Source organism: Pseudomassariella vexata (genome assembly GCF_002105095.1).
Source record: "Pseudomassariella vexata strain CBS 129021 chromosome Unknown BCR38scaffold_2, whole genome shotgun sequence".
In the NCBI taxonomy this organism is placed as follows: domain Eukaryota; kingdom Fungi; phylum Ascomycota; class Sordariomycetes; order Amphisphaeriales; family Pseudomassariaceae; genus Pseudomassariella; species Pseudomassariella vexata.
In genome coordinates, this window is record NW_024467957.1 from 1,062,247 (window position 1) to 1,085,541 (window position 23,295).

The 23,295-nt window shown below is 50.7% G+C and overlaps 5 protein-coding genes across 5 annotated transcripts; 4 read left to right on the forward strand and 1 right to left on the reverse strand.

Moving 5' to 3' along the window:
* Nucleotides 1–4,186: 4,186 nt before the first annotated feature.
* BCR38DRAFT_384166 (RecF/RecN/SMC) lies at nt 4,187–8,752 on the forward strand. Its single transcript, XM_040857455.1, has 4 exons — nt 4,187–4,502; nt 4,716–7,573; nt 7,628–8,063; nt 8,121–8,752. The coding sequence occupies exons 1-4, from the start codon at nt 4,499–4,501 to the stop codon at nt 8,414–8,416; spliced, it is 3,594 nt and encodes a 1,197-aa protein (XP_040719742.1). The 5' UTR covers nt 4,187–4,498; the 3' UTR covers nt 8,417–8,752.
* Nucleotides 8,753–10,038: 1,286 nt separating this feature from the next.
* On the reverse strand, nt 10,039–12,620 carry BCR38DRAFT_420093 (ATP-dependent RNA helicase dbp9). Its single transcript, XM_040859362.1, has 7 exons — nt 12,274–12,620; nt 12,153–12,203; nt 11,593–12,084; nt 11,031–11,532; nt 10,824–10,961; nt 10,634–10,717; nt 10,039–10,571 (listed from the first exon to the last, which is right to left on the reverse strand). The coding sequence occupies exons 1-7, from the start codon at nt 12,505–12,507 to the stop codon at nt 10,237–10,239; spliced, it is 1,836 nt and encodes a 611-aa protein (XP_040719743.1). The 5' UTR covers nt 12,508–12,620; the 3' UTR covers nt 10,039–10,236.
* Nucleotides 12,621–15,273: 2,653 nt separating this feature from the next.
* BCR38DRAFT_333455 (plasma membrane H+-ATPase) lies at nt 15,274–18,484 on the forward strand (the record flags this gene model as incomplete). The annotated part of the gene is made up of 4 exons (XM_040855229.1): nt 15,274–15,422; nt 15,482–15,792; nt 15,852–16,075; nt 16,130–18,484. The coding sequence occupies 4 exons, from the start codon at nt 15,274–15,276 to the stop codon at nt 18,482–18,484; spliced, it is 3,039 nt and encodes a 1,012-aa protein (XP_040719744.1).
* A 604-nt stretch (nt 18,485–19,088) lies between these two features.
* On the forward strand, nt 19,089–20,204 carry BCR38DRAFT_420098 (uncharacterized protein). Its single transcript, XM_040859363.1, has one exon. It carries the CDS (start codon nt 19,317–19,319, stop codon nt 19,785–19,787), a length of 471 nt encoding a protein of 156 aa, XP_040719745.1. The 5' UTR covers nt 19,089–19,316; the 3' UTR covers nt 19,788–20,204.
* BCR38DRAFT_480964 (uncharacterized protein) lies at nt 19,923–20,336 on the forward strand (the record flags this gene model as incomplete). The annotated part of the gene is made up of 2 exons (XM_040863328.1): nt 19,923–19,964; nt 20,013–20,336. The coding sequence occupies 2 exons, from the start codon at nt 19,923–19,925 to the stop codon at nt 20,334–20,336; spliced, it is 366 nt and encodes a 121-aa protein (XP_040719746.1).
* Between the last annotated feature and the right edge of the window lie 2,959 nt (nt 20,337–23,295).

Consider the following 23,295-nt stretch of genomic DNA (forward strand, 5'->3'; position numbering starts at 1 on the left):
CAAGCTCAACCTCGATAAGTGGCGTTTGGTGATGGGACACCTCGAGCTTCAAGTGAAGCAATTACACCTCTTGAAGGTCGGACGTGGAGCGTGCGCAAGTTGTCCAATGGCAGGAGTGGCCGGGTTGCAGGCGGGCGTTGTGTCAAATGCGGGATGCAGGTGCGGTCTGACGACGACTTTGGATTTCGAGGGGGGCCAGCTCTAATATGTTCTTTTATACACGTTGAGCCAGGCCGTTTTTTCTGCTTTGGGGGCCCCTTCTGAGTTAAAGAAGGACAAGGTCTAAGCTCCTAGCCGACAGACGGCCAGGTCCTGCCAACGACAGCTGGCCAGCGACTGTTTGGGCTTAGCGTCACATGTTGCCATGGGTCCACCGGGCTCTTCTCGACCTGGGAATATGTGATCAATGTAGCCTTTTTGCTTCAAAAACAATTGCAGCTGCCCTCAACATTTAATATCTTGACATGTATGATGGGAGGCCAACCTCCCTACTGATATAAGTATTCATATTTCTATATGGGCTAGCATCGTTGATATGCACTCACGTCAATGGTGGGTGGCGTCTGCGAATTTACGAGCTGATTCCCAACAGTCGCATAAGGTTATGATCAATCACCAACCCTATTTGAGGATCACGATTCCCGAGGCTTTCTCACGGACGGCTCGATGAGAATATCTTGTTATGGTCAAGCAGGCATGTTGTTAGGTTAGGCACACAATCTAAGCACATATCAAATCCCAGCCCACTGTCGCACCAACTAGGCTCAGAGGCGAGAGTGATCCCTTGCGGCACATAAAGGCTGCACTGTTGCTGAGCGGTAATCAAATTCTGCGCCGTAGATGCCAACAGCCTGGTATCACTGCAACATTTGCAGGGAGCTAATTTGGTAAGAAACACTAGCCCCAATGAGGCAATTCACCAATACCAGCCTTGATACCTACACGTCGTCGTCGTTCGAGATATCCATGGATACGCTCTGCTATAGAGCTTCATTCATGAGGTACTTAGAAGTGTAGAACGCATGGTTACGGACCACCATGAACCACTATCTGAAGGGGCTGGAAATTTGGCAAATGCAGCTATGAAGTCTAAAGAAGCATGTACTTCCAGGGCAACGGCGAAGTTAAGCCTGTAATTGCACATTGCAGCTGTGCTTAGCCTCATGGTATCATACATCGATGATGTACGAACTCGGGATATTCCAGGGAACCTGACCATGCCGAACGTAGGAGAAAGACAATCCCGAAGCATGGTTCTCTCAGCTCTATTTTAACAATCCAGTAGACGGACAATTATACCAGAGCAGCTCGGCTGCGAAAACTTAATGGGGTCAGTGGCCGTCGCAAATCTCCAGTTTTTACTGCCGGCAACGGTTTATTAGCGCCATACCGTGGGGCCACGCGCATGACTTCCACGTTGAATGGACCTGTCGATCAAGTGTCAAGGGACTAAAACTACCCGTGCCACGCCCCACCTTTTTTGATTTCGCCGAAGCTCACCAACTAAAGTTGGTGCTGGACACCAAGTTCGCCAGGACACCAAGTACGCCAGATTTCGCAAAAATAGCTGCTATTAACTAAAATCGACGTAGCTGCTTAACCACACCACCTGTAGTTACAATCTCTGCTGGCTTCAAATTGCCATCTTTTCGCCATTGCCTGGACTTTTTGGCTGCTTCTGAAAAGACCTTCTTGGCGGTCTTTTTTATACGTTCGTTATGGCTATCCAAAATCCGTTGTGCCTTGACGACTTCACTTTCAACCTTTTTTTTGACCATTTCCCGGCCTTCTGAAACAGATAAAACTCCTCCGGATTGAAGTTGATAGTTCTTCATTGATCGGCGCTGTTTTGCAACTCGTTCGGCGTATTTGGTGCGGCCAAGATCCCGTTTAACTTGGACCAGCTCCGTAGCGTTGATCAGGGACCCTTTGATAAACCGATTTAGCTTGGTGGCGAATTCGGGGCTAAGACCAAGCTCAGGGTCCGAAAGGGAGTTCTCGATATGTACAGCTACTTTGTGAATTTGTCGTAGAGTAGTCGGAGTATTATCGATAGAGGAAGAATGAGGTGGTGGTGATGGTGTAGGTGTTTTGGCTTGCCGTTCATAGACCTCCTGCAAAACTAGGGTAGGATTGAATGGATAGATGCCAGTTTTTCGGAAGGCCGATTCGATAGTACTTCTCTTGAAAGTAGACTTGCGTACGTTTTCGATAATTGACAAAAACTCCAGTTTGGAGATGTTCTGAACGCCATCACGAACCAGCAGATCTAGCGCTTTTGCGTGGTAGTGTTTGTACGGTTGAAAAACCACTACGTCTAGCGGTTGCAAAAGATGGGTAAGGTGAGGTGGCAATCCAAAGGGGATAATATCGTGATCTTCGCAGAACTGGATGAATTGCTTCGTATGATGTGAACCGTGGCCATCTATAATTAATAAACGGCGACGGCCCTTTTGCGACTTTCTGGATTGGTATTCGAAATGCTTTAACCACTCTAAGCAGACCTCATCATTTGGATACCCAGTATCGACTGGGCATATCTTCGTTTCGGGGTGGAGGCTTTGTTGGTACCATTGAGCCATATGAACAGTTGCTTGAAGGATGATAAATGCCGGGATAGAAGCGCCGCCAGCAGAGATAGTTTCGATAATAGTAGCAGATTCCCTATTTTCTGGCAAGCCGAAGTAGTGAGCGCGTTTCCGCTTGGTTACGATTAGCTGATTCTTGCCTACTCCGATCCGGAACCCAGTTTCATCCATATTCCAGATATCATTAGGGCCAATCCCGTTTTCTAGAATAACCGTCCGAAGCCGTTCGTAATAGAGCGTTATAGACTCGACGTCCTCAGCAGATTGACGTTCAGCTTGAAGCTGTTTTTGCGTTCGATGGAAGTATCCATGACGCTTTAGAAAGCGCGTGGTCCATTTCGTACCGACTGTAGGGATTTCAATCGGCCGGCCTTCGCTATCCGTTGCCCGAAGCCGCTTCAAAAGGATCAGATTGGCAGCTTCTGTAACAAACTCCGGGCGAACAGCCAGATTGATTCGATCAAGCCGATCAATGTAGTTGCAAAGAGCCTTTTCTTCGGCTTTGGTAAAGGTCTTGTTGTTGCCGCCGTGCTGTTTGGTGTCTGTAGGGCGATTGACGCGATCGCGGAGGGTTTCGCGTTTGACTTTGAAAGCAGCTGCCACCCTCGTTTTTGGGGCTTCCGGATGTTCTAGGGCGTATTGAACGGCATCGTACAGACGTGAAGCCATCGCGAGCTCGAAAATTTCGTCGTTTTGGTGGTTAAATGGTAGTGTAATGATGGATGTTTGCGAAATCTGGCGTACTTGGTGTCCTGGCGAACTTGGTGTCCAGCACCAACTTTAGTTGGTGAGCTTCGGCGAAATCAAAAAAGGTGGGGCGTGGCACGGGTATATATATTGTAAAATAATTGAGCCGCCTCATGCATGGGAATATTCAAACTGGCCCATTTATAATACACAAAGTCAACAAGCCAAGCACAAACGGCGCACCCAGGTGGAACAACCAACTTATATCTTTCTACTGCACTGAAATATCGGCCTGTTCCACGTTATTTCATCTTTGGTGCGCCGTTTGTTCTGTCTACTATTTACTTGGTCAGATTTGCTAGACGAAATCGCAAGACACGATTTTTTTAAACTTTTAGAACAACTGAACTAGTTCTAGAATGAGCCGACGTAGAACGTAGAACGGGTCCTGGCCACTAAGTATCAGAAGTTTGCGATAACTCAAGTACTTCGCGATGCAACGGGTACCTAGGCATGTTACATGACTGACTTGCCTACAGTCTAGCAATGGAATGAATCTCCGGATGTATAAGAAGCAGCCTCAATTTACATAGGTCGGATATCCTAAGTTGCTAGTTTGGACTAGCACGACTTTGACGTTATTTAACACGTAGCGAGCTAAAATTGTATTTGAACCCTAGACCTGCTGACCTTGGGGAATTCGAAGTTAATAACAGGTTTCAAACACCTCTATCCAAATTGTTAAACTTCATTGCAATGCACAATGTTTCTTACCCGTAGAATTGAAACTGCCCACTATCAAAGTTTGAGTTTTTGAGTTGTCCAGTTTGAGGCTCAGTCAGTCAAGCCACAAATCAGTCTGATCAGTGAAAGTCGCGCGGCCTGGGGTGTGGCTCAAGTCCGGGTGGTTTGCAATTGCAACCGACCACCCAAGCCTGTTGCAGGCAAAATATCCAACTCCCCCCGCGATATTCACGCCATTAAACGCGTACCGTGTCACCGCGCCCAATATCTCCCTCTCCACCAAAACTCGTCGCATTAGCTACAAATCACGGAAATCAACTCTGCCACTGCACGCGACGGCTGTCGTGTAGTGTATTGATACTGCGACCATCACCGAGCTGCCCACCAGCAGCGACCTGCGTCCAAACGCGTGTTGGGGAAAGGTTCATGGAGCTCATCTTTGACCGGTAAATACCGATTCCTGGACAGACATTGTCATCATGTGGTATGTATAGCATGTTTCGCTGGAAACTCATGAATTTTCAGCCCTTCATTTCCCATAAGTGCCTTGAAGAGTTTACTAACGCAAATGCAGTAAGTTACCTCGATACCAACCATATCATCTATCCACCCGTCGTGTAGGCAATGTTCCAGAAAGATCGAACACTTCGAGCTCGAGCTTTCGGTTTGGATAAAAGATTGACTCAGGACTTGCAGACATAAAACAAATAATTATTCAAGGCTTTAAGTCTTATAAGGACCAGACGGTCATCGAGCCCTTCTCTCCCGGCACCAACGTCATTGTTGGTCGCAATGGCTCGGGTAAGAGCAACTTCTTCGCCGCTATCCGTTTCGTTCTTAGCGATGCATACACGCAATTGGGTCGCGAGGAGCGACAGGCTCTGTTGCACGAGGGCTCCGGGTCGGCAGTTATGTCTGCCTACGTAGAAGTCATATTCGACAACAGCGACGAGCGGTTCCCCACCGGTAACAAGGAGGTAGTCCTGCGACGCACGATCGGATTGAAGAAGGACGAATACTCGGTCGACAAGAAAGTGCAGACGAGGAAAGAAGTCATGAGTCTGTTGGAGGCGGCCGGGTTTTCGAGCTCAAATCCGTACTACATCGTGCCACAGGGTCGCGTCACTGCCTTGACCAATATGAAAGAATCGGATCGACTGAACTTGTTGAAGGAGGTTGCCGGTACGCATTCGTATGAGTCGCGTAGAACAGAATCGCTCAAAATCATGGCCGAGACGAACAACAAGAGAGAGAAGATTGACGAACTGCTGGACTATATCAAAGAGCGACTTAGCGAATTGGAGGAAGAGAAGGAGGAATTGCGAGGTTATCAAGACAAGGACCGCGAGCGCCGTTGTCTGGAATACGCATACCACCACAAGGAGCAAGTGGCGGTCCAGGAAGCTCTGGAAGAACTAGAGGAGTCTCGTCAAGGTGGTATTGAGGATACGGACGAGAACCGTGAGGCCTACAGCGCCGGCGAGAAGGTGATTGCCCAACTGGATGCCGAGATTCACAAGCTGCAACAGCAGATGGAGCTGTTACGCATCGATCGCCGACAACTAGACGAGGATCGACGGGACAGTGCCAAAGCAAGAGCCAAAGCCGAGTTGGCGGTCAAAAGCCTCTCTGATAGCATGTCCGCCCAGGAGCAAGCAAGGCAGGAGCACGATACCGGATTGAACCAGGTGAAGGCTTCCATAAAGGCTAAGGAGGCTGAGCTTGCAAAGATCATCCCGGAATTTGAAAAGAGAAAGCAAAAGGAGGCCGAAATCAAGCAGACTCTGGACACGACTGAAGCATCTCGCCAACGCCTATTCACAAAGCAGACTCGCAGCAGCCAGTTCAGAAACAAAGCTGAGCGAGATGCGTGGTTGAAAAAAGAGATTGACGAACTAAACATTACGCTGAGCCAGCAGAAGGCGAATCGCTTGGATGCTGAAGAAGAAGTAAAGGCCGTCCATGCGTCCATCAAGCAACTTCAAACGGAGGTCGCCAGTTTACGGGCAAAGAACGAAGGATTTGGAGGCGCCAGACACGAGCTGGATGAAGAAAGAACGAATGCCAGGGACAACTACGACAAGCTCAACGAAGAACGGAAGCTGCTCCAGCGAGAAGAAGAGAAGCTGGAGAGGATTGTAAGAGATGCCCGAGAAGAGAGAGATCATGCTGAGCGCGAACTGTCACACACCATGGATGGCGTAACGTCTCGCGGCCTTGCGACCATCCGCCGACTCAAACGCGAGAGGGATATTCCTGGCGCCTATGGTACAGTTGCGGAGCTTCTAGATGTGAGCGAGGCATATCGGTTGCCTACCGAGCAAATCGCCGGTGCTAGCCTATTCCATTACATTGTGGACAACGACGAGACAGCGACGTATCTCGGAAAGCATCTCCAGAAGACTTATGGCGGCCGAATCACCTTCATGCCGCTCACAAAACTCAAGATAGGGCCCGTCAATATGCCTAGAGCCAACGATGCGGTTCCTCTGCTCAGCAAGATACAATATGATCCCAAGTATGAGAAGGCTTTCCAGCAAGTTTTTGGCAAGGCCATCGTCTGTCCCAACTTGACTGTGGCTGCTCAGTACGCTAGAAGTCACAATATCGATGCCATCACTCCTGATGGTGACACAGCGAACAAGAGAGGTGCTTTGACGGGTGGTTTCATCGACCGACGGAAGTCACGGCTGGAAGCTGTACGCGCAGTGAACAGGTGGCGGGATGAGTACGAACGCCTACAGAGTCAGGCCGACGACATCCAAAAGCAGATTGAGCTGAAGGCTCAGGAAATCACTCGAGCACTGGGCGAGTCTCGCAAGCTCGAGCAAAAGCTGCGCCACATGGACGATAGCTATGAGCCCCTCAAAGCCGAATTGAACGCAAAGGTTGGTCAATTAGGAAGGGAGCAAGATCGTCTCGAGGCTGCCATCCAAAGGCGGGACGCTGTCGACAAGAACATGAAGGACTTTGGCGATAATCTCGGTGCTCACGAGGCGGAGTTGGCTTCAGACTTTAAGAAAGCGCTGACGGCGAACGAGGAGCGGCAGCTTGACAGCCTTAGCGAGTCCGTCCGAGATCTCCAGAAACAATGGAGCGAAGTCAGCAAAAGTCGACGCGAAATGGAGAGTCGCAAGCAGATTCTTGAGGTGGAGCTACGGTCGAATCTCCACCTTAAGCTCGACCAATTGACAAGTCAAGCTTTCGAGTCTGCAACTGGTGGCGGCAGTGGAAGTCTCAAGGAAGCAAAGCGTGGCCTTAAGAAGGCGCAGGCCGCGGCTGCTGCAGTTGAGAGCAAACTTGAGGCGAACGAACAAGAGATTGATGCCGCAGAGTCCAAGATCGGAAGTTTAGAGAAGCAAAAGTCCCAGAAAGAGACCGAGCAACAAGAGATCGCAAGAGAGATCTATAAGCAGCAGAAACGTATGGAGAAGAGCATACAGAAGAAGGCATTGCTGACTACCAAAGCCTCCGAGTGTGCAAAGAACATTCGGGATCTTGGCGTGTTGCCTGAAGAGGCTTTCGAGAAGTACGAGAGGTTGGATGCGAAAAACGTTAGTACAGCCTTACTAACTTATGCTTGATTTGTGCCTGCTAACGGAACCAAGATTGCAACGCGGCTCAAGAAGGTTAACGACGCGCTCAAGAAGTACAAGCACGTCAACAAGAAGGCTTTCGAGCAATACAACAGCTTCACCAACCAGCAGGACCAACTTCTCAAGCGCCGCAAGGAGCTGGATCAGTCGCAAGGATCCATCGAGGAATTGGTCGCCCACTTGGACCAGCGCAAGGACGAGGCCATCGAACGCACGTTCAAGCAAGTGTCGAAGGAATTTGCTACCATTTTTGAGAAGCTGGTGCCAGCTGGTCATGGCCGTTTGGTCATTCAACGCAAGGCTGATCGGCGCATGGATCCCGACGACTCGGATGAGGAGCAACGTGGCAGCGTAGAGAATTACACTGGCGTTGGCATAAGTGTTTCGTTCAACTCGAAGCTCTTCGACGAGCAACAACGCATCCAGCAACTTTCGGGTGGCCAGAAGAGTAAGTTCTCAAGTGAACCCCTTTTTGCTAGCTAGATGAGTAACCAACGACCCCTAGGTCTTTGCGCTCTCTGCCTGATATTTGCTCTGCAGCAGACTGACCCCAGTCCCATGGTCATCTTTGACGAGGTGGATGCCAACCTCGACGCTCAGTACCGTACTGCAGTTGCCGGGCTGCTGCAGTCCATCTCTACCGAGGCCGGCACGCAATTTATCTGCACCACTTTCCGCCCGGAAATCGTACATGTCGCCGACAAGTGCTACGGTGTTCTTTTTAGGAACAAGAACAGCAACATCAACTGTGTGAGCACAGAACAGGCGCTGGATTTCGTTGAGGGACAAGCGCCGCGATAGATATCGGCAATCGGAAAGGCGGATTAATTGATTGATTAGTGATCAGGGGTTCGGAGTTCTTGTGGCTTGGCTTGTTGGTGTTGCGCCTGTACAAAAGCTTGGAGAACGAGTATCATGAGTTGTGAAGCTGAATAGTAGCGAATGGCTAGCTAGGCTGCCTTTCTACCGGTTAATCACATGAGCTATTGACAAGAATTTTACTTAACAAAGCATGGGATTTGCAAGGGCCTATGTGTTAGTTCTAGTCTCTGGTTTATTGGTACAACCTGCGCCAGACCGCTGTGTTGTCTCCCGAGGTCATTGCAGACAACCACCCTAATCCTAGCTTCCTTGGACCTGGCTGGACATGTCGTTGGCCAGAGCCAACCCCCGGACGGCCGGCTCTGGCATGTAGTTTCTCGCCCTGGCGAGATCAACAAACTTTTAGAGGATCTTTTCCTTGCTCGTCCCAGAGTACTGCGCGTTTGGATCCGTATAATGAACTATCTTAGAGGTACCCTTCGGTTTCCGGTCATCCGGTTTCTGTCTCGAAGTCTCAGCTGTTGCAATTTGCGTTCAAGTCTCCACAGTCATATATCGGGGTTCAGTCTAACTCGGGCTGCCAAAGAAATCCATAAATATCTTGCAGGTTGATAGAAACCCAGACCTGGCAGCCATAATCTTATTCACGATAGAGGGTATTGTTCAGAGTCTTGTTCTATCTGTAGTCATATCGCAGCAGAGGCTGGGAATCGGTGTACATATATATGCGCACCCAATTCTCCTCTCCCGTAACCTCTATCAATTTAGTTGAGATAGCCACAGCAACAGCCTAGTCTACGAGACTCCAAGGGGAATCGTAAAAACTCTGTGAGCAGGGACCGTCAAACCGTAGGATGGACACCTTGGGGAGTTGCTGGCTCCTATGCCCCGATTAGCTCGATGTTAGGTTTGCTTAATCCCACACACCACTGCCTCCTTCAGGGACACAGTGCAATCAAACCTCACAAGAAGGATATACTTAATTGGTACTCAAGGCTCGCATATTTGAACTGTTTGCCTGTAAAGTTATTCTAGGTCAGTCATTCTGCTTGGCCAGGAAAATTTCGCCTTCTGATTTGTGACTGGTGACATCGGGAAAGGCGTCCTGTTATCCGCAAGTAGGTAGACTACAAGTCCTTTTCTCCCTGTGGATAAATAATGTCCTAGGACTTCCTGTGCTGGTACGCTCTGTCGGACAATACGCCGGCGCAATACGGAGGATTAGACAAGATATGGAGGCAGGCGAAAGCGTGAACATACTGTAAGATAGATTGTGGCCCAGTTGGGGCCTCCTAAGTACGGTCAACCTGGCAAGGTTCATGATATTGAGAAATCAGAGTATTCAGGAAGGATCGAATCCTTCACTCGGAACATAATTCCTGGGAGCTACATGCGCTAGGGTCCAGCTGTCTTCGCATTATTGTCTTCATTTCCATTTGTAGCATTAGACCATGCTTCCGCGAAAGTACCTCAGCTTCAACAGCACCACATACGTGCCAATTTGACTTGTTGTATTCCATGGGAATGGTTATGTGTGACTAGCCACGGCGATACTAGTACCTTCAAGCCTTGGTGCCCCATTGCATGCACGTAATTGATTGATATTGATGGCCCTTGTGGTAATTTGCACGATGTGCACATGGCAGATTATGAGTCAAGTCCACACAGCTGGACATCCGACGACATTGAGGGGTCATTTCAGGTTGATCTGCAGAAGCACGAACATTGAGTTGGATCGTGTAAAGCTCTGAGGGTATTATCATCAAGACGTAGACTAAACTGCAACTACGTCGGCCAGCTTACTTGCCTTTAGGCCTTCCCTTGAATGACTTTAGCGGATCCGCCTTGCGCCCGCCGAACTTCTTGCCTCTGCCTTTGAACGATTTGCCCCTTTTGCCCTTGCCATCTCCAGGCTTTCTGAAGGGAACGAAACCAACATTTTGTGAAGTCAACCCCTTCCGACCTTCCGCGGGCAGAAGGTAGTCAGGTACGTGCCGAAGATGCGGTTGTGTCCTCGCAGCTCGAAGTTCTCCGTCATGTCTCACCAAATGGGATAACTCAGCTGGGTTCTCCTCAAAGTGGCGCTTCAGTTTCTCGCTTTTAAGTAGCTCTTGCCTTAGCTCCCGGGTTCGAGCTGCACGGTTCGGTTAGCTTTAGGCGTGTGAAAAGTGGGAAGGCCGGTTTTTGGACGCTCACCCTCTCTTATCGCAACTTTCGTTACCGCTCGTAATGCATCGTTCATACGGTAACGGAAAGCCTCAACCTGTTTCATATCAAACACTGCAACAGTTGTGATTAGTAAGTATTCCTTTTCGTCAAATCGAATGAGGCAAGCTCAACACTGGAGTCAGACTAGGACGGGAATTGAGACGCCCGGGTTGCATACGGTACGGTTTGATTTCCTTGCCCTTCTTTGACTGCTGCTTGACTATCTTGTCCAGTACTTTCTCGTCGTTCTCTGCTGTAGCAATGCTCGTCGGAAGATGCTTTCGAAACTTTTCCTTCGGAATAACGAAAGACAGAGCTGTGAAACGTTTGTTAGCATGTAGATCATATATGTAATTGAGCTGTTGACTACGAAAGGATGGCATACCAAGACCGGACCGACCAGCTCGGGCAGTACGCCCCACACGATGGGTGTAAGACTTGGAAGATGTGGGCAGGTCAAAGTTGATCACGCAGGCAACTTCCGAAAAATCGATACCACGAGCAGCACCATATTCTTTGTCACGTCTAGACGACTTCCGTTTCTTCTTCGGCGGGACTTCGTCCGTGTTCTTGCCTTTGGCTTTTTTAGAGTCGCATTTCTCCTCGCCCGCACCATCCTGGACGGTTGTAGCTTCTAGGGAGTCTTCGTCGCCGATGGCCTCGTTCTCGTCGGAGGCGATGATGATGTCGTAAACATTTCGATTGAATTCTTCGATAGTGTGCAGTCTGCTATTCAGAGGCAATTCGGCGTTAAGAATGGTACTCCTTATGCCAAACTGATCGAGAAACAGCTTCAGTCTGTAACTTCTATCGACATCGGAGACGAATATGATGCTCTTCCCCTTTATGAGGCCCATCTTGAAGCACACATAGGTGAGAAGAAATTTCTGCAAAAGTAGTCGTCTTAGCTAAAGACAGATGCTGGGGCGTATGGGCAGGGAGCTTACCTCGTCCTCTGCGCACTTAACAACGAATTGCCGGACGCCTTCTCCTTCAGCATCAGGCTCCTCCAGGTCAAGCACGGTGGGGCTGCGGCAGAAGGTTCCTTTCAAAGTGTCGACCTCAGTAGTCAATGTCGCACTCATCAGGGTTGTCTGGATATTTTTGGGTATGGATCCAGTGATGCTCTGGAGGTCCTCATTGTAGCCATATTGAAGAAGTAAGTCAGCTTCGTCGAGGACCAGATGAGTGAGCTTCTCCACCGATAGCGCTCCACTCTCAATGCATTTCCATGCTCTAGACGGCGTTGCAACCACGATATCGGGGGTGTTTGAGAGGAGTGCCTTCTGCACGGCATCTGATACTTTGTCGGATAGCTTCACGGTCTGGATCTCCTTGGCTGCGAAAGCTGAGAACGAATCAATGGATTTGGCGACCTGATCGGCCAGTTCTCTGGTTGGGACAACGATGAGAGCCGCTATGTACGATTCCGAAGATGTCTTGTTTCAAAGTCAGCGCCGCCATCTCCATGGGGGTTTGTCGAGTTAAAGATGGGATGCCAACGGACCTTCTTGCGTCTGAGGATGGCTTGCAAAAGCGGTAGGACGTATGCAGCAGTCTGCGAATATGGTCAGCGTTAATACATTCGAAGCGCGACCCACGTCACCGTGGTATAAGAGGCTCGCTACCTTTCCTGAACCCGTCTTAGCTTTAGCTAACACATCGTGGCCATCCAATACCAGCGGGATGGCTTTGCTCTGCACCAGGGTCGGCTTCTCGAAGCCTTGACTGGCAACGGCCTGCAGCAATCGCGGATCTTCAAGGCCGAGGTCTCGAAATGTGGTCGCGGCACCTGCTGTCTCTCCTGTACTTGGCGTTTCGGCGAGGACAGGCTCGTTGTTTTCATCGAGTTTGCGCTTCATCTTACAGGCGGCGGCTCACACGAGCATGTAATGTTAACGGTCGTTGTTGGTTGGTTGAAGGCAAGCAACACTTGGACATCCATCCACTCAACCCGCCGTCCAACGACCCAAGCCGCATCTCAAAAAAATTCGAAGTTCGTAGTCCCTTATCTTATCGCACCCAAGCCCCACTTCAGCTTTAGGTTGAAGTTACTATTCCCCATTAACACATCCCGTGTGCATAAAGCTCATCTGAATTCCTCATCAACTTTCCGTCAGATTGTGGCTACGAAATTGCCTTCGAACGTGCAAACAGCATCTCCTATCATCCCATGTTTCCCAGTCGACTCTGCGGGCTGTGCGGTAAGACGGACGTCCACCTACCCGATATTACAAGGTGTATGTATGCTATTAGTACCACAAATGTAACGAGGATACTACAGTAAAAGTTCTCATGAAGTTCTTTTGGTCATAATAACCGACACGACAACAACGACTTCGATGATGGTCGTCATCTGCCAAGCGCGAACAGCGGCCCCAATCTACCTAACCGTTCATTAGCGACGCTGCAAGATGCGTGATTTCATGACGCGTGTGCTCGGTACAGGGCAATCAGCAAATTACCGCTACTGTTGCATTTAAGAGCCCGAGAGCCACGGTGGTCACATTCTGCAGGGTACGATGCAATCTTCGGCAGTGGTCAGAAACCCACCCCCAGATCCATCGAAATTCAGATCCACAGAATAATATACCATACCGGTTGTCGAGGTCAACATACAACATCCTCCTATCGGTCTTTGGTTGTCGAGACCTTCTCGACTTCCTCGGCGCCTGTCCGACTATGCTGGTCGCTACCTCTTTGGAGCTGAACGCATTCTCACCACTATCTATATGTAGCACGAACTGTTTGAATAACGCCTTAAAACGACTCGTCATGTTTGGGCCAAGAGGCTGTAAAAAACAGATGGCGTCGGAAGTTGCCTTGACCTTTTCCTGAATCTGTTGCTGGTGCGACAAGATCTTTTGTGGTCTTTATCTCCATATTTAATATTTAACCCCTACACCACCAACCTTGGCGAGTAATGGTAACTAACAGGGTCTTATTGGTTTGATCTTCCTCCGTTTCGTCACCACATCAAGGGTCCGCAAATAGGTGTCCACCACCGACCGGCCCCATGTCCGAGGTACTGCCGCCGTATTTAGCGTGGTCGTCAAATGGAGTTCTCTACTAGCCCAGCAGCCCTGAACCTTACCTGGACCTTTGATATAGGCATTATCAAATGTGAGACTGGCTGGGTCTGAGCGCAAAGCGTCTTCGCCTTTCGGTTGCTGGCCACACACGACGCCCACAAGGTAGCCGTGGTAGCACACGCGAAGCCTCGCTAGACGTGGCTGGTTATCTGAAGTTGCGCGCAAAGCCCCTTCCCAGGAAGCCCACAGCGAAGCCGGGAAAACAGGGTCTTCTCCGCTGGGCAGACTCGGACCTTCTTACCGACCGGGACCATCCAAAGTTTCTCTGTCCGATGAAGCTCGTTGGCCATGCTGGCAACATCCTTGGAATCGGTCATGTCGTCTTGGACCGTATTGTGGATGTTCCTTGTCGCCAATCATATCTCTACCTCCGAGAGCTCCATCTCCGGCCAGCTGCCATTCTGCGAACGCACGCGAACGCAGCGGCACGTATGCAACTACTATGGCAGCGTGGAGTCAGGTAGCATGCCAGGTCAAGATTCGTATGACTGATTGTCAAGCAAGACGGTTGGCTTGGCATTTCAGAAGATGTTTCTGCGTCGTCTTGCCTATTCCAAGCAAGTAGTGTCCGTTTCTGCTAGCGCCGGCACATGTTGGTTGAGATCTTCGCTTTCAAGGTATCATTGACGAGGCTCGGCGTGCTTGGCAGCAAAAGTGTTTGTTTCTGGATCTGCCGATGCTACTCTAGAGAGACAGTTCCCCCATGTTGTCATCATCGGTTTCTACTAGGTGTATGTGCATTGCAAGGAAGAGTCTGAGTCACGTGCGTCACTTCAGCCGCCAGAGGTGCACCTTGAACACTGTTTCATGTCCTGTCTATGCTGAAACTTCGCCAAGGGCATGTCTCTCGCCTCTCTCGGGCCCGTCGTGGGCTTCGATCGACCTGGATTTGTCCCCGTTGCGGCATTTTTGGATGGGTGGAAATTTTCCGTTGTTTTCACTTGCGCATGCGCGAGTCTCTATTGGAACAGCTGGCGTGTTCAGAGTAGTTCACTCGAAACGGCTCAACGCTACGACGCAGTCCCCTTCATGTCAGAGATAACCAGGCCTTGATACCGGACGAGAGCGCTCTCTGATAGGCTAGTCCGTCCCATATCACATCCTCCCGTAGACGGAAATCTCAAAGAGATTCCAGCGTCCAGACCTCGGCCTTGGAGGAGATTTGGACCGAAATCCATTCTAATCTTCATGTAAGCTGTGGAGCTCCCTCCCCTGTAGCTTCCAGGTTCCCTGGCTGCTTCAAGGCGAACGGCCAAAAGTTTGGCTACAGAGTACAGCGGGCCTGCGTTATCGCTTCTGACGTTGAGGCAATTCCGATCCGATACCTATAAGTATAGAGATGGCCCGTCGTCCTCCTCGAACTTTCTTCCTCTCCACCTCTCTCTACCTCTCGCCTCTTCCTTCCCTTGTTCTCCGCGTGGTCCGGTTTGAGTTGTTCCCTTTCTCTTCTTTTCTCATACAGCTGGACTGTAAACGCGGGTCGTCATGGCACCAAATCTTAAAAAGGTCAAGGCTTTAACTGGCCACCGAGATGGCATGGCAGCGCCAGATTACAACGGCAACGAGGTTGATGGTGATCTTGAATCTGGCAGCTTCCTGACGGAAAACCAGAGGAACAATGACACCGATAGGAGACCGGCTGGCAAAAATGACGGCAACAACCCTTACTTGGATGAGTATACAGCGTCAGTTTCCCATCTAACAATGCCGGTTAAATATGACATTGTCGACTGACAGAGAACAGGCTTATTCGTTTCGTCGATACCTACCGGGATCCCCGAGCAGCGGAAGAGCTAGGGGAGGAAGACTTTGATCAACAAGGCAAGGGAAGGCCATGGTGGGCTTTCTGGAGAGGCGGCAAGGTAGGATACGTCGCTGCTTCTAAGAGCGACTTCGAGACGCCTAGTGACTGGCTGAAAACCAACATGCGAGATGGTCTCGACCCGATGGAAGTCGAACGGAGACGCAAATATTCGGGCTGGAACGAGCTGACCTCCGAGAAAGAGAACATGCTTCTGAAGTTCATCGGCTTCTTTCAGGGTCCTGTTCTCTATGGTAAGCATCTTCTACAGCACCGAAACGCATGTATGTGAACATGGCTTACACGTCCTTAGTCATGGAAGTTGCGGCCATCCTCGCTCTCGGTCTTCAGGACTGGCTCGATGCAGGAGTCATCATCGGAATTCTGCTACTCAACGCTGTAGTTGGTTGGTACCAGGAGAAGCAAGCTGCCGACGTCGTGGCTTCGTTGAAGGGCGACATTGCTATGAAGGCGCGTGTCATCCGAAACGGCAGCGAACAGGAGATTCGCGCCAGAGAACTTGTTCCTGGAGACATTGTAAGTCTTGAAAACTAATCATCTTGCCACTAGACCACCGCTAACAAATATCAGATTATCATTGAGGAGGGCCATGTCGTCCCTGGCGATGCCCGTCTGATCTGCGAGTACGACAACCCTCAGGGGCAGGCTCAATACGAAGCCGAACTCAGCGCCCAAGATATCACCTCGCCCCGCAAAGAGAAGTTCTCGGAAGAGGAGGAGGAAGGCGTCCCGCACATCGGCCACGCTATTGTTGCCGTCGACCAGTCTTCCATCACTGGAGAGTCTCTGGCTGTCGATAAGTACATGACTGATACCGTCTACTACACCACCGGCTGCAAGCGGGGCAAGGCATACGGTATCGTGACTGCTGGAGCTCCGGCTTCGTTCGTCGGCAAGACTGCTTCGCTGGTTCAGGGCGCCAAGGATTCGGGACATTTCAAGGCCATCATGAACTCTATCGGCACGTCCCTCTTGGTTCTCGTCGTCTTCTGGATTCTCGTCGCATGGATTGGTGGTTTCTATCGCAATTTGCATATCGCCCTTCCCTCCGAAAGCTCTACCAACTTGCTGCACTACGCTTTGATCCTGCTCATCATCGGTGTTCCTGTCGGTCTTCCAGTTGTGACCACGACAACTCTGGCTGTGGGCGCCGCATACCTCGCCAAGGAGAAGGCCATTGTGCAAAAGCTCACTGCCATCGAATCGCTCGCTGGTGTCGACATCCTGTGCTCCGACAAGACAGGCACGCTCACTGCCAATCAACTGTCCGTCCGTGAGCCTTTCGTCATGGAAGGTGTCGATATCAACTGGATGATGGCTGTCGCAGCACTCGCGTCTTCTCACAACATTAAGGCCCTCGACCCCATTGACAAGATCACCATTCTCACACTCCAGCGTTACCCCAAGGCCAAGGATATGATCAGTGAAGGCTGGAAGACGGAAAAGTTTACCCCCTTCGACCCCGTATCCAAGCGCATCACTGCGGTTGTCACGCACCAGGGTGTCCGATACACGTGTGCCAAGGGTGCACCCAAGGCCGTGCTTGCCCTGACCGACTGCACTGAGGAACAGGCCCAACTTTTCCGTGAGAAGGCCACCGAATTCGCCCGCCGTGGTTTCCGCTCGCTCGCTGTTGCCGTGCAAGAAGAGGATGGTCCTTGGGAGATGCTCGGCATGATCTCTCTCTTCGACCCTCCCCGCAGCGATACTGCTCAGACCATCGCTGAGGCCCAGGCTCTGGGTCTGCAGGTCAAGATGCTGACTGGTGACGCTATTGCCATCGCCAAGGAGACCTGCAGGATGTTGGCACTGGGAACCAAAGTGTACAACTCGGACAAGCTTCTCCACAGCGACATGGTTGGTACTTCGGTCCATGATCTTTGCGAAAGAGCCGACGGTTTCGCCGAAGTGTTCCCCGAGCATAAGTACCAAGTCGTCGAAATGCTTCAGCAACGCGGTCACCTCACTGCCATGACTGGCGACGGTGTGAATGACGCCCCTTCGCTGAAGAAGTCGGACTGTGGTATCGCTGTTGAGGGTGCCACAGAAGCCGCACAGGCCGCAGCAGACATCGTTTTCTTGGCTCCTGGCCTCAGCACCATTGTTTCCGCCATCAAGATCTCCCGCCAAATTTTCCAACGTATGAAGGCGTATATCCAGTACCGTATCGCGCTCTGCCTACATCTCGAAATCTACCTCGTCACTTCTATGGTCATCATCAACGAGACAATCCGCGCCGATCTCATCGTCTTCTTGGCTCTGTTCGCCGACTTGGCGACCATTGCCGTGGCCTATGATAACGCCCACTTCGAGAAGCGCCCCGTCGAGTGGCAGCTGCCCAAGATCTGGATCATCTCCGTCATACTCGGTACTCTGCTCGCCATCGGCACCTGGATTCTCCGTGGCACCCTTTGGCTGCCCGACGGAGGTGTCATCCAGAACTACGGTGGCGTCCAAGGGATCCTCTTCTTACAAGTCTCCCTAACCGAAAACTGGCTCATCTTCGTGACGCGCGGTTTCGAGACGTCACCCTCATGGCAGCTTGTGAGCGCCATCTTCGGCGTTGACGTCCTGGCCACTCTCTTCTGCGTCTTCGGCTGGTTCTCGGGCGGTGCGGGCGAGCCCAGCAGCCCAGCGTCCATCAATCCCAAGCTCTCGGACAATGGCGCTACCGACATCGTCACCATAGTCGTGGTCTGGATCTACTCCATCGCCGTCGTCATCGTCATCGCCATCGTGTATTACATCATGACGGGCATGACACGCCTCGACAACCTCGGCCGCAAGAAGAGGTCGGCGAGTGACACCATGATCGAGAACATCCTCACCCAGCTCAGCAAGGTCGCCCTCGAGCACGAGCGCGACGAGAAGGGTGGCGAGCGGTATTACATTGCCCAGAAGCAGGTCATTGAGGAGGAAGATTAAAGGAGAAAATTGAAGGGATTGGGACAGGCGCAACAGGGGAAAGGGAACGGTAAATAACACCATATTCGAGCTGTACTTAGACCGTCTACACTAGAGCGTTGCTTTTAATTAGCCTGGGTGGCGCGACCATACCGGTCGATACAGGGTCACGACTGTAGAAAATTTAATGTTCTTTGTTCACAAGTTGGGATTCGTTTGCTGGTATCTTTCAAATTGCTTGTTGGTGATTGCGTAAGAGAGCAGCACCCAGATCCCCCCAACTAACAACTCTTTCTGTGTAGTCCAGTCTCTATTATTGGTCCAAAGCTTTGTTTTCGGACTTACAAGTCCCGGAGACTGCGGAGACGGGGCCGTCCATGACCAAACCTTAAAACGGAGACCGAACCGGCGACGAAACAACGACACTGAGTGAAAGGGGCCATGTCGTAGCTGCCTGTTCTAGCAGAAGACGTACGGAGGAGATCCTGCCTCCAGAAAGGTAATCTGGTTAGAAGTGATGTCCGCTCCTCTCATTGAAAGTACGCTTAAGTGGTTACACTCCTTTGGGATACACAGTCGTTTCAACACATAGTAGTCCGGGGCGGGGAGCAAAGCAACGAAACCAATGGAAATGCTTTAGTGTCTGGAGGTATAATATATGATATAATTCAGTGTTTCGCCAAAGCTAATATCCTCCACTCTCGAAGGCACAGCACCGCGATGTTAGGGTATCAGGCTCGATACCCCGCGTATGACGAGGCCAACCGCTTTTCGGTGCCATAGACACTGATCGCGGCTCAAGTACTTCAACCCACTTGCAACTGTGCTTAAATACCACGCCATTCTCGAGAAAATGATCTACAGTAGTGACATCAATACATCTGACATAAGAATCATCATGGAGACCCCACAACTGGCACAAAACGCCCTGCCCCCCTTACCCGGCCTACCTCGTGATGTCATGGCAGCCCTCCAGCTGAGAATTCACTCGCCAGACGGCCCCATCCGGACAAAAGGCGCCGGGTTCTCGGTATCCCAGGCCGCCAACATCGACCTGACAGACATGCTGGACCAATCAAGCAGCGTCCTCTTCTCAACCATCCCGTCCGAGATTCGGAGCTACATTTTTGAGTACGCATTCATCCCGGACGACGACTTTACCAAACCCTACCCTGTAGATCGATTCTATTCCCGCCCAGGGCACCGCTACCACCCTAAAACCAACCTCGCCCTCCTGCAGACCTGCAAACGCGTCTTCCAGGAGGCGAGGGTTTTGCCTGTGGCCTGCGCTACGCATACCTTCTGGCTCTTCAAGGGGCCGTGACTCCACATGCGCGCCGGATCCTCAGGTCTGGGTGGTTTTAGGCCCTAGCAGGCGTCGCTGAGTCCCGTGCAGCGGTGTGGGGTGAATTATGTCCATATCATCGCGCAGCAAGTTTACCTGGAGAACATCGGCACCATGCCGATGCTGGCGCAGCCGCTGGAGGTGCCGCTGGAGGTGGTGAGGGAGAGGATGGAAGCCGGGACGTAGGGTTGGCAGATTGGGCAGGTGAGGGGGCTCCAGGAGTTGGAGATTGAATTCGAGATGGTGGTTAGGAAGAAGGAGCAGTTGGATCTGGTGCTGGAAAGAGCGAGGTATTGGGTTTTTCCCTTGGCGGGGACCGAGGCGGTGTTGAGGCCGGAGAAGGGAGGGAAGCTGGTGGAGGAGTTTGAGTGGGAGGGACCGGCGACTTTGACTCATGACAATATGCCGATTTTAAAGCAGACGGGGCAGATGGGGAGAACGGACGGCAAGAAGAGGACGTATCATGTGGCGGTTATGCGGTGGGCGAGAGTCTCGCCTGGAAGCCAGGAGAGGAGTCTGGCTTTGTGAGGTTCTTGTTGGGATGGGGGATTGCATCCCACTTGAAAGTAATTTGGCAACAGTGTGGTGTACGTTAGGTTGCATTTTGCTATCCTTACTTGACTACGGACATAGGCATGCAGCTTGTATTTGATTATGCAGCAATTGTCGCTTTGATGTTCTCAGGAACACCATCCCACACCACCCTTTCGCTCAGTAAATCGCCCGCTACACACAAACCTAAGAATCTATAACTTAACGGTAAATGCCGCTATGGATATTGACGACAGGCGAGAAGCGCAGAGTGTAAAGGTGAGGATGATAGAGCGGACAACAAATTCTCAACAAGATCTGCTGCCCGGGCGGATAGCAACAGAATAGGACCTCAACAGGTCAGTCAACAAAATCATTTCAACAGGTGTACAGCCCAATAGAGCCTCAACAGGCACTAACGTCTACTCGAGTGCGTACTTAATGTCACAGTGACGGGATTACGGCCTGCAAGCATAAGCCAGCAGGGCTGGCGTGAGTGTGACGGCGAGTTGCCGTTTCAGTCAAACTTTAGTCCCTTCAAAGGGATGGCAAGTTTCCTTCTCTGCACATTCGTGACGCTACTGGAGGAATGGGTGACTGTGCCTAGCTCGGACAGCATGCCGCCGACCTTCTATACGACACACAGTAACAGGTAAGCTAGGTTTACCTGAGCGAAAGGGTGGTGGGGGATCGCGGTTCCAAGCTTGTATGCATCTCCGTGCATCGCATAGTGCCCGTGGCCCTCTCATCCTGGCTTCGGCTATTTTCATACTTTGAAGGTTCTTGTCCAAGTACCCAGCATAAAAAGCAAAGAGTTTGAATATAGTAGAAAAGGACACCGACAGCATGTGGCTTTTAGCCCAGAGCCATGACATGGACCGGCAACCAAAAACACTACCACGATGGGTTGGTTTCTTGCTGCATAGCCTGAGCAAAGCTCCATTCAAAAGACGATTCCAGGTAGTGACGCCTTGAATTCTACACCGGCTCACATGAGGTAACATGTAGTAGTATCCATACTACCCTTACAGTAAATAAAGTTTGCTTAAGGTGAATCCCTGCCTTAATTGATCTATACCACTATACTCTACGACAGAGTATAAGGAGCCTTCGTCTGCAGTTTCCACGATATCAGTATTGTTGGCACATTTGCAGGTACCGATTTGGGGTGTGAGCGTGCGGGGACGCAAAGACGGGCCACGAGCAAATCTGGTATGAAAATGCCAACCAAGCAGCAGCAGGCAAAGAAGAAGTGATCATGAAGTCAACAGGACCGTGCTATCCCGTATGTGTGTTTGACGGCGAGTGCTCTACTGCCGTGGTGCTCACATGTTCTCGAGGGTTCTGTTGTTAAAGAGAGCGCTCTGGCAGTGAGTGGAAGGACTGCTCCACAAGCGACTCAGATGCACATCATCTAATCGGAGGGACACTTGTCGAAGCAAATGTTTGACCACCAGGAAGACCGATTGCCAATCATTGGCTGGCATCAATATAGCAATGGCGGGCGTGCACAGAAGCTGCATTGATTTGATGAGAGAACACGAAGGATTCAATATGCACGACACCAATGAGGTGATACGCCGCGGTTAGCTGCTTCACAAAAACAAGTTGACGCAGGCTAGCGGGCCTTTTTAGCGCTTACAGAGAGAGTCGCTGGAAAGAGGTTGAACACTGCCACTGCGGCAATCTAGTGTACCGAGACGTCAGGCTGGGTGGTTGGTAGCGAGGAAACCCAGCCTCTACGTGCTACCTGCTGAACTCTGATGCTGACCATAAGCACTTTTTTCTGCTGGGCGCTGGGCAGAGAAAATGCCTGATCTGAGGCCGTCGAGGTGAACAGGGACGGATCTTCAAGAGATGGCTAGCGGATTGTTGACGGCGGGATGGTAGATAAAGCAAGTGCCGAGTGGAGCGCGATAGCTGCTCCCGCATAATAATGATGGAACCACAAGGCAAGCACGACCAGAGCGCACCTCCAATAGTCTTCATGCCCCAAATGAACACCCCTTACTACGACTTCACTCTAAATGTTCGATAACTACTTAACGGAACGTCCAATATTGCTTATGTAATATTACGTTCTCTATTTTATGTCCAGTTTCCCAGTTATCCAAATTACAATATACAGAGAAATAGCTAAGATGATACAATTCGTGATTTAGTTTTTACAAACAAAGATACAGTCTACAATAACAAAAACACCTTCCTTTCTAGAGTGTGCTACTCGAAATAACGATGTAGTTTTCTTCATGTACTCAACTAACTTTTAGTTGTTTTGATACTTATCTTAATATGGCTATTTGAAAGCACGTGCTTAGGCAGATATTTAGCTATATGAGATCTATTGTTAGAGGCGCTCTGGCACGGCCTCGAAGACCGAATGGGATGGCACCTTCTCCAGGTTGGCTGGGGAACCGATTGAGTGCATTTGGTGCTGGTTTTGGCGTGGCAGGGAGGGGCAGGACGGGAAAGAAGCTCGGGCGTGTTTACATGACGAGGGGTTGCCCAGCGAATCAGATACACCCATGGTGCTTCCAACCCGACCTCCTCGACTTGGTCACAAACACCACACGCACGATTAATTAGTAGATCTCTCGATACTTCACACCAACCTCCATCATCCCTCCTTCTGTTCGTCCTTAAGCTTTGCAAGGAATTTGCTGGTTGTACCCAACGGCGATATAGCTTGGCAGGTCTTCTCTTCCTCGGGACGCCGTTTCTTATATCCCCCCCCTTCATGTCAACAAATGCGTGAAGCGCTTGGTGGATTTTGTTAACCAGCACTTGTCGCATCGCATCGCATCGCATTATTGCACCATTCGTTGCAGGGCCAAAGTCGGTCTGACTGTCAATCCAGTCAACAGGCCCGCGGCACCTTCTTTCCTGCTTGGATTTTCTTTCTCAGCTGCGTTGCGGTCTTCGCTAGAGGACATGGTCTTGCCGCTGTGTTGATACT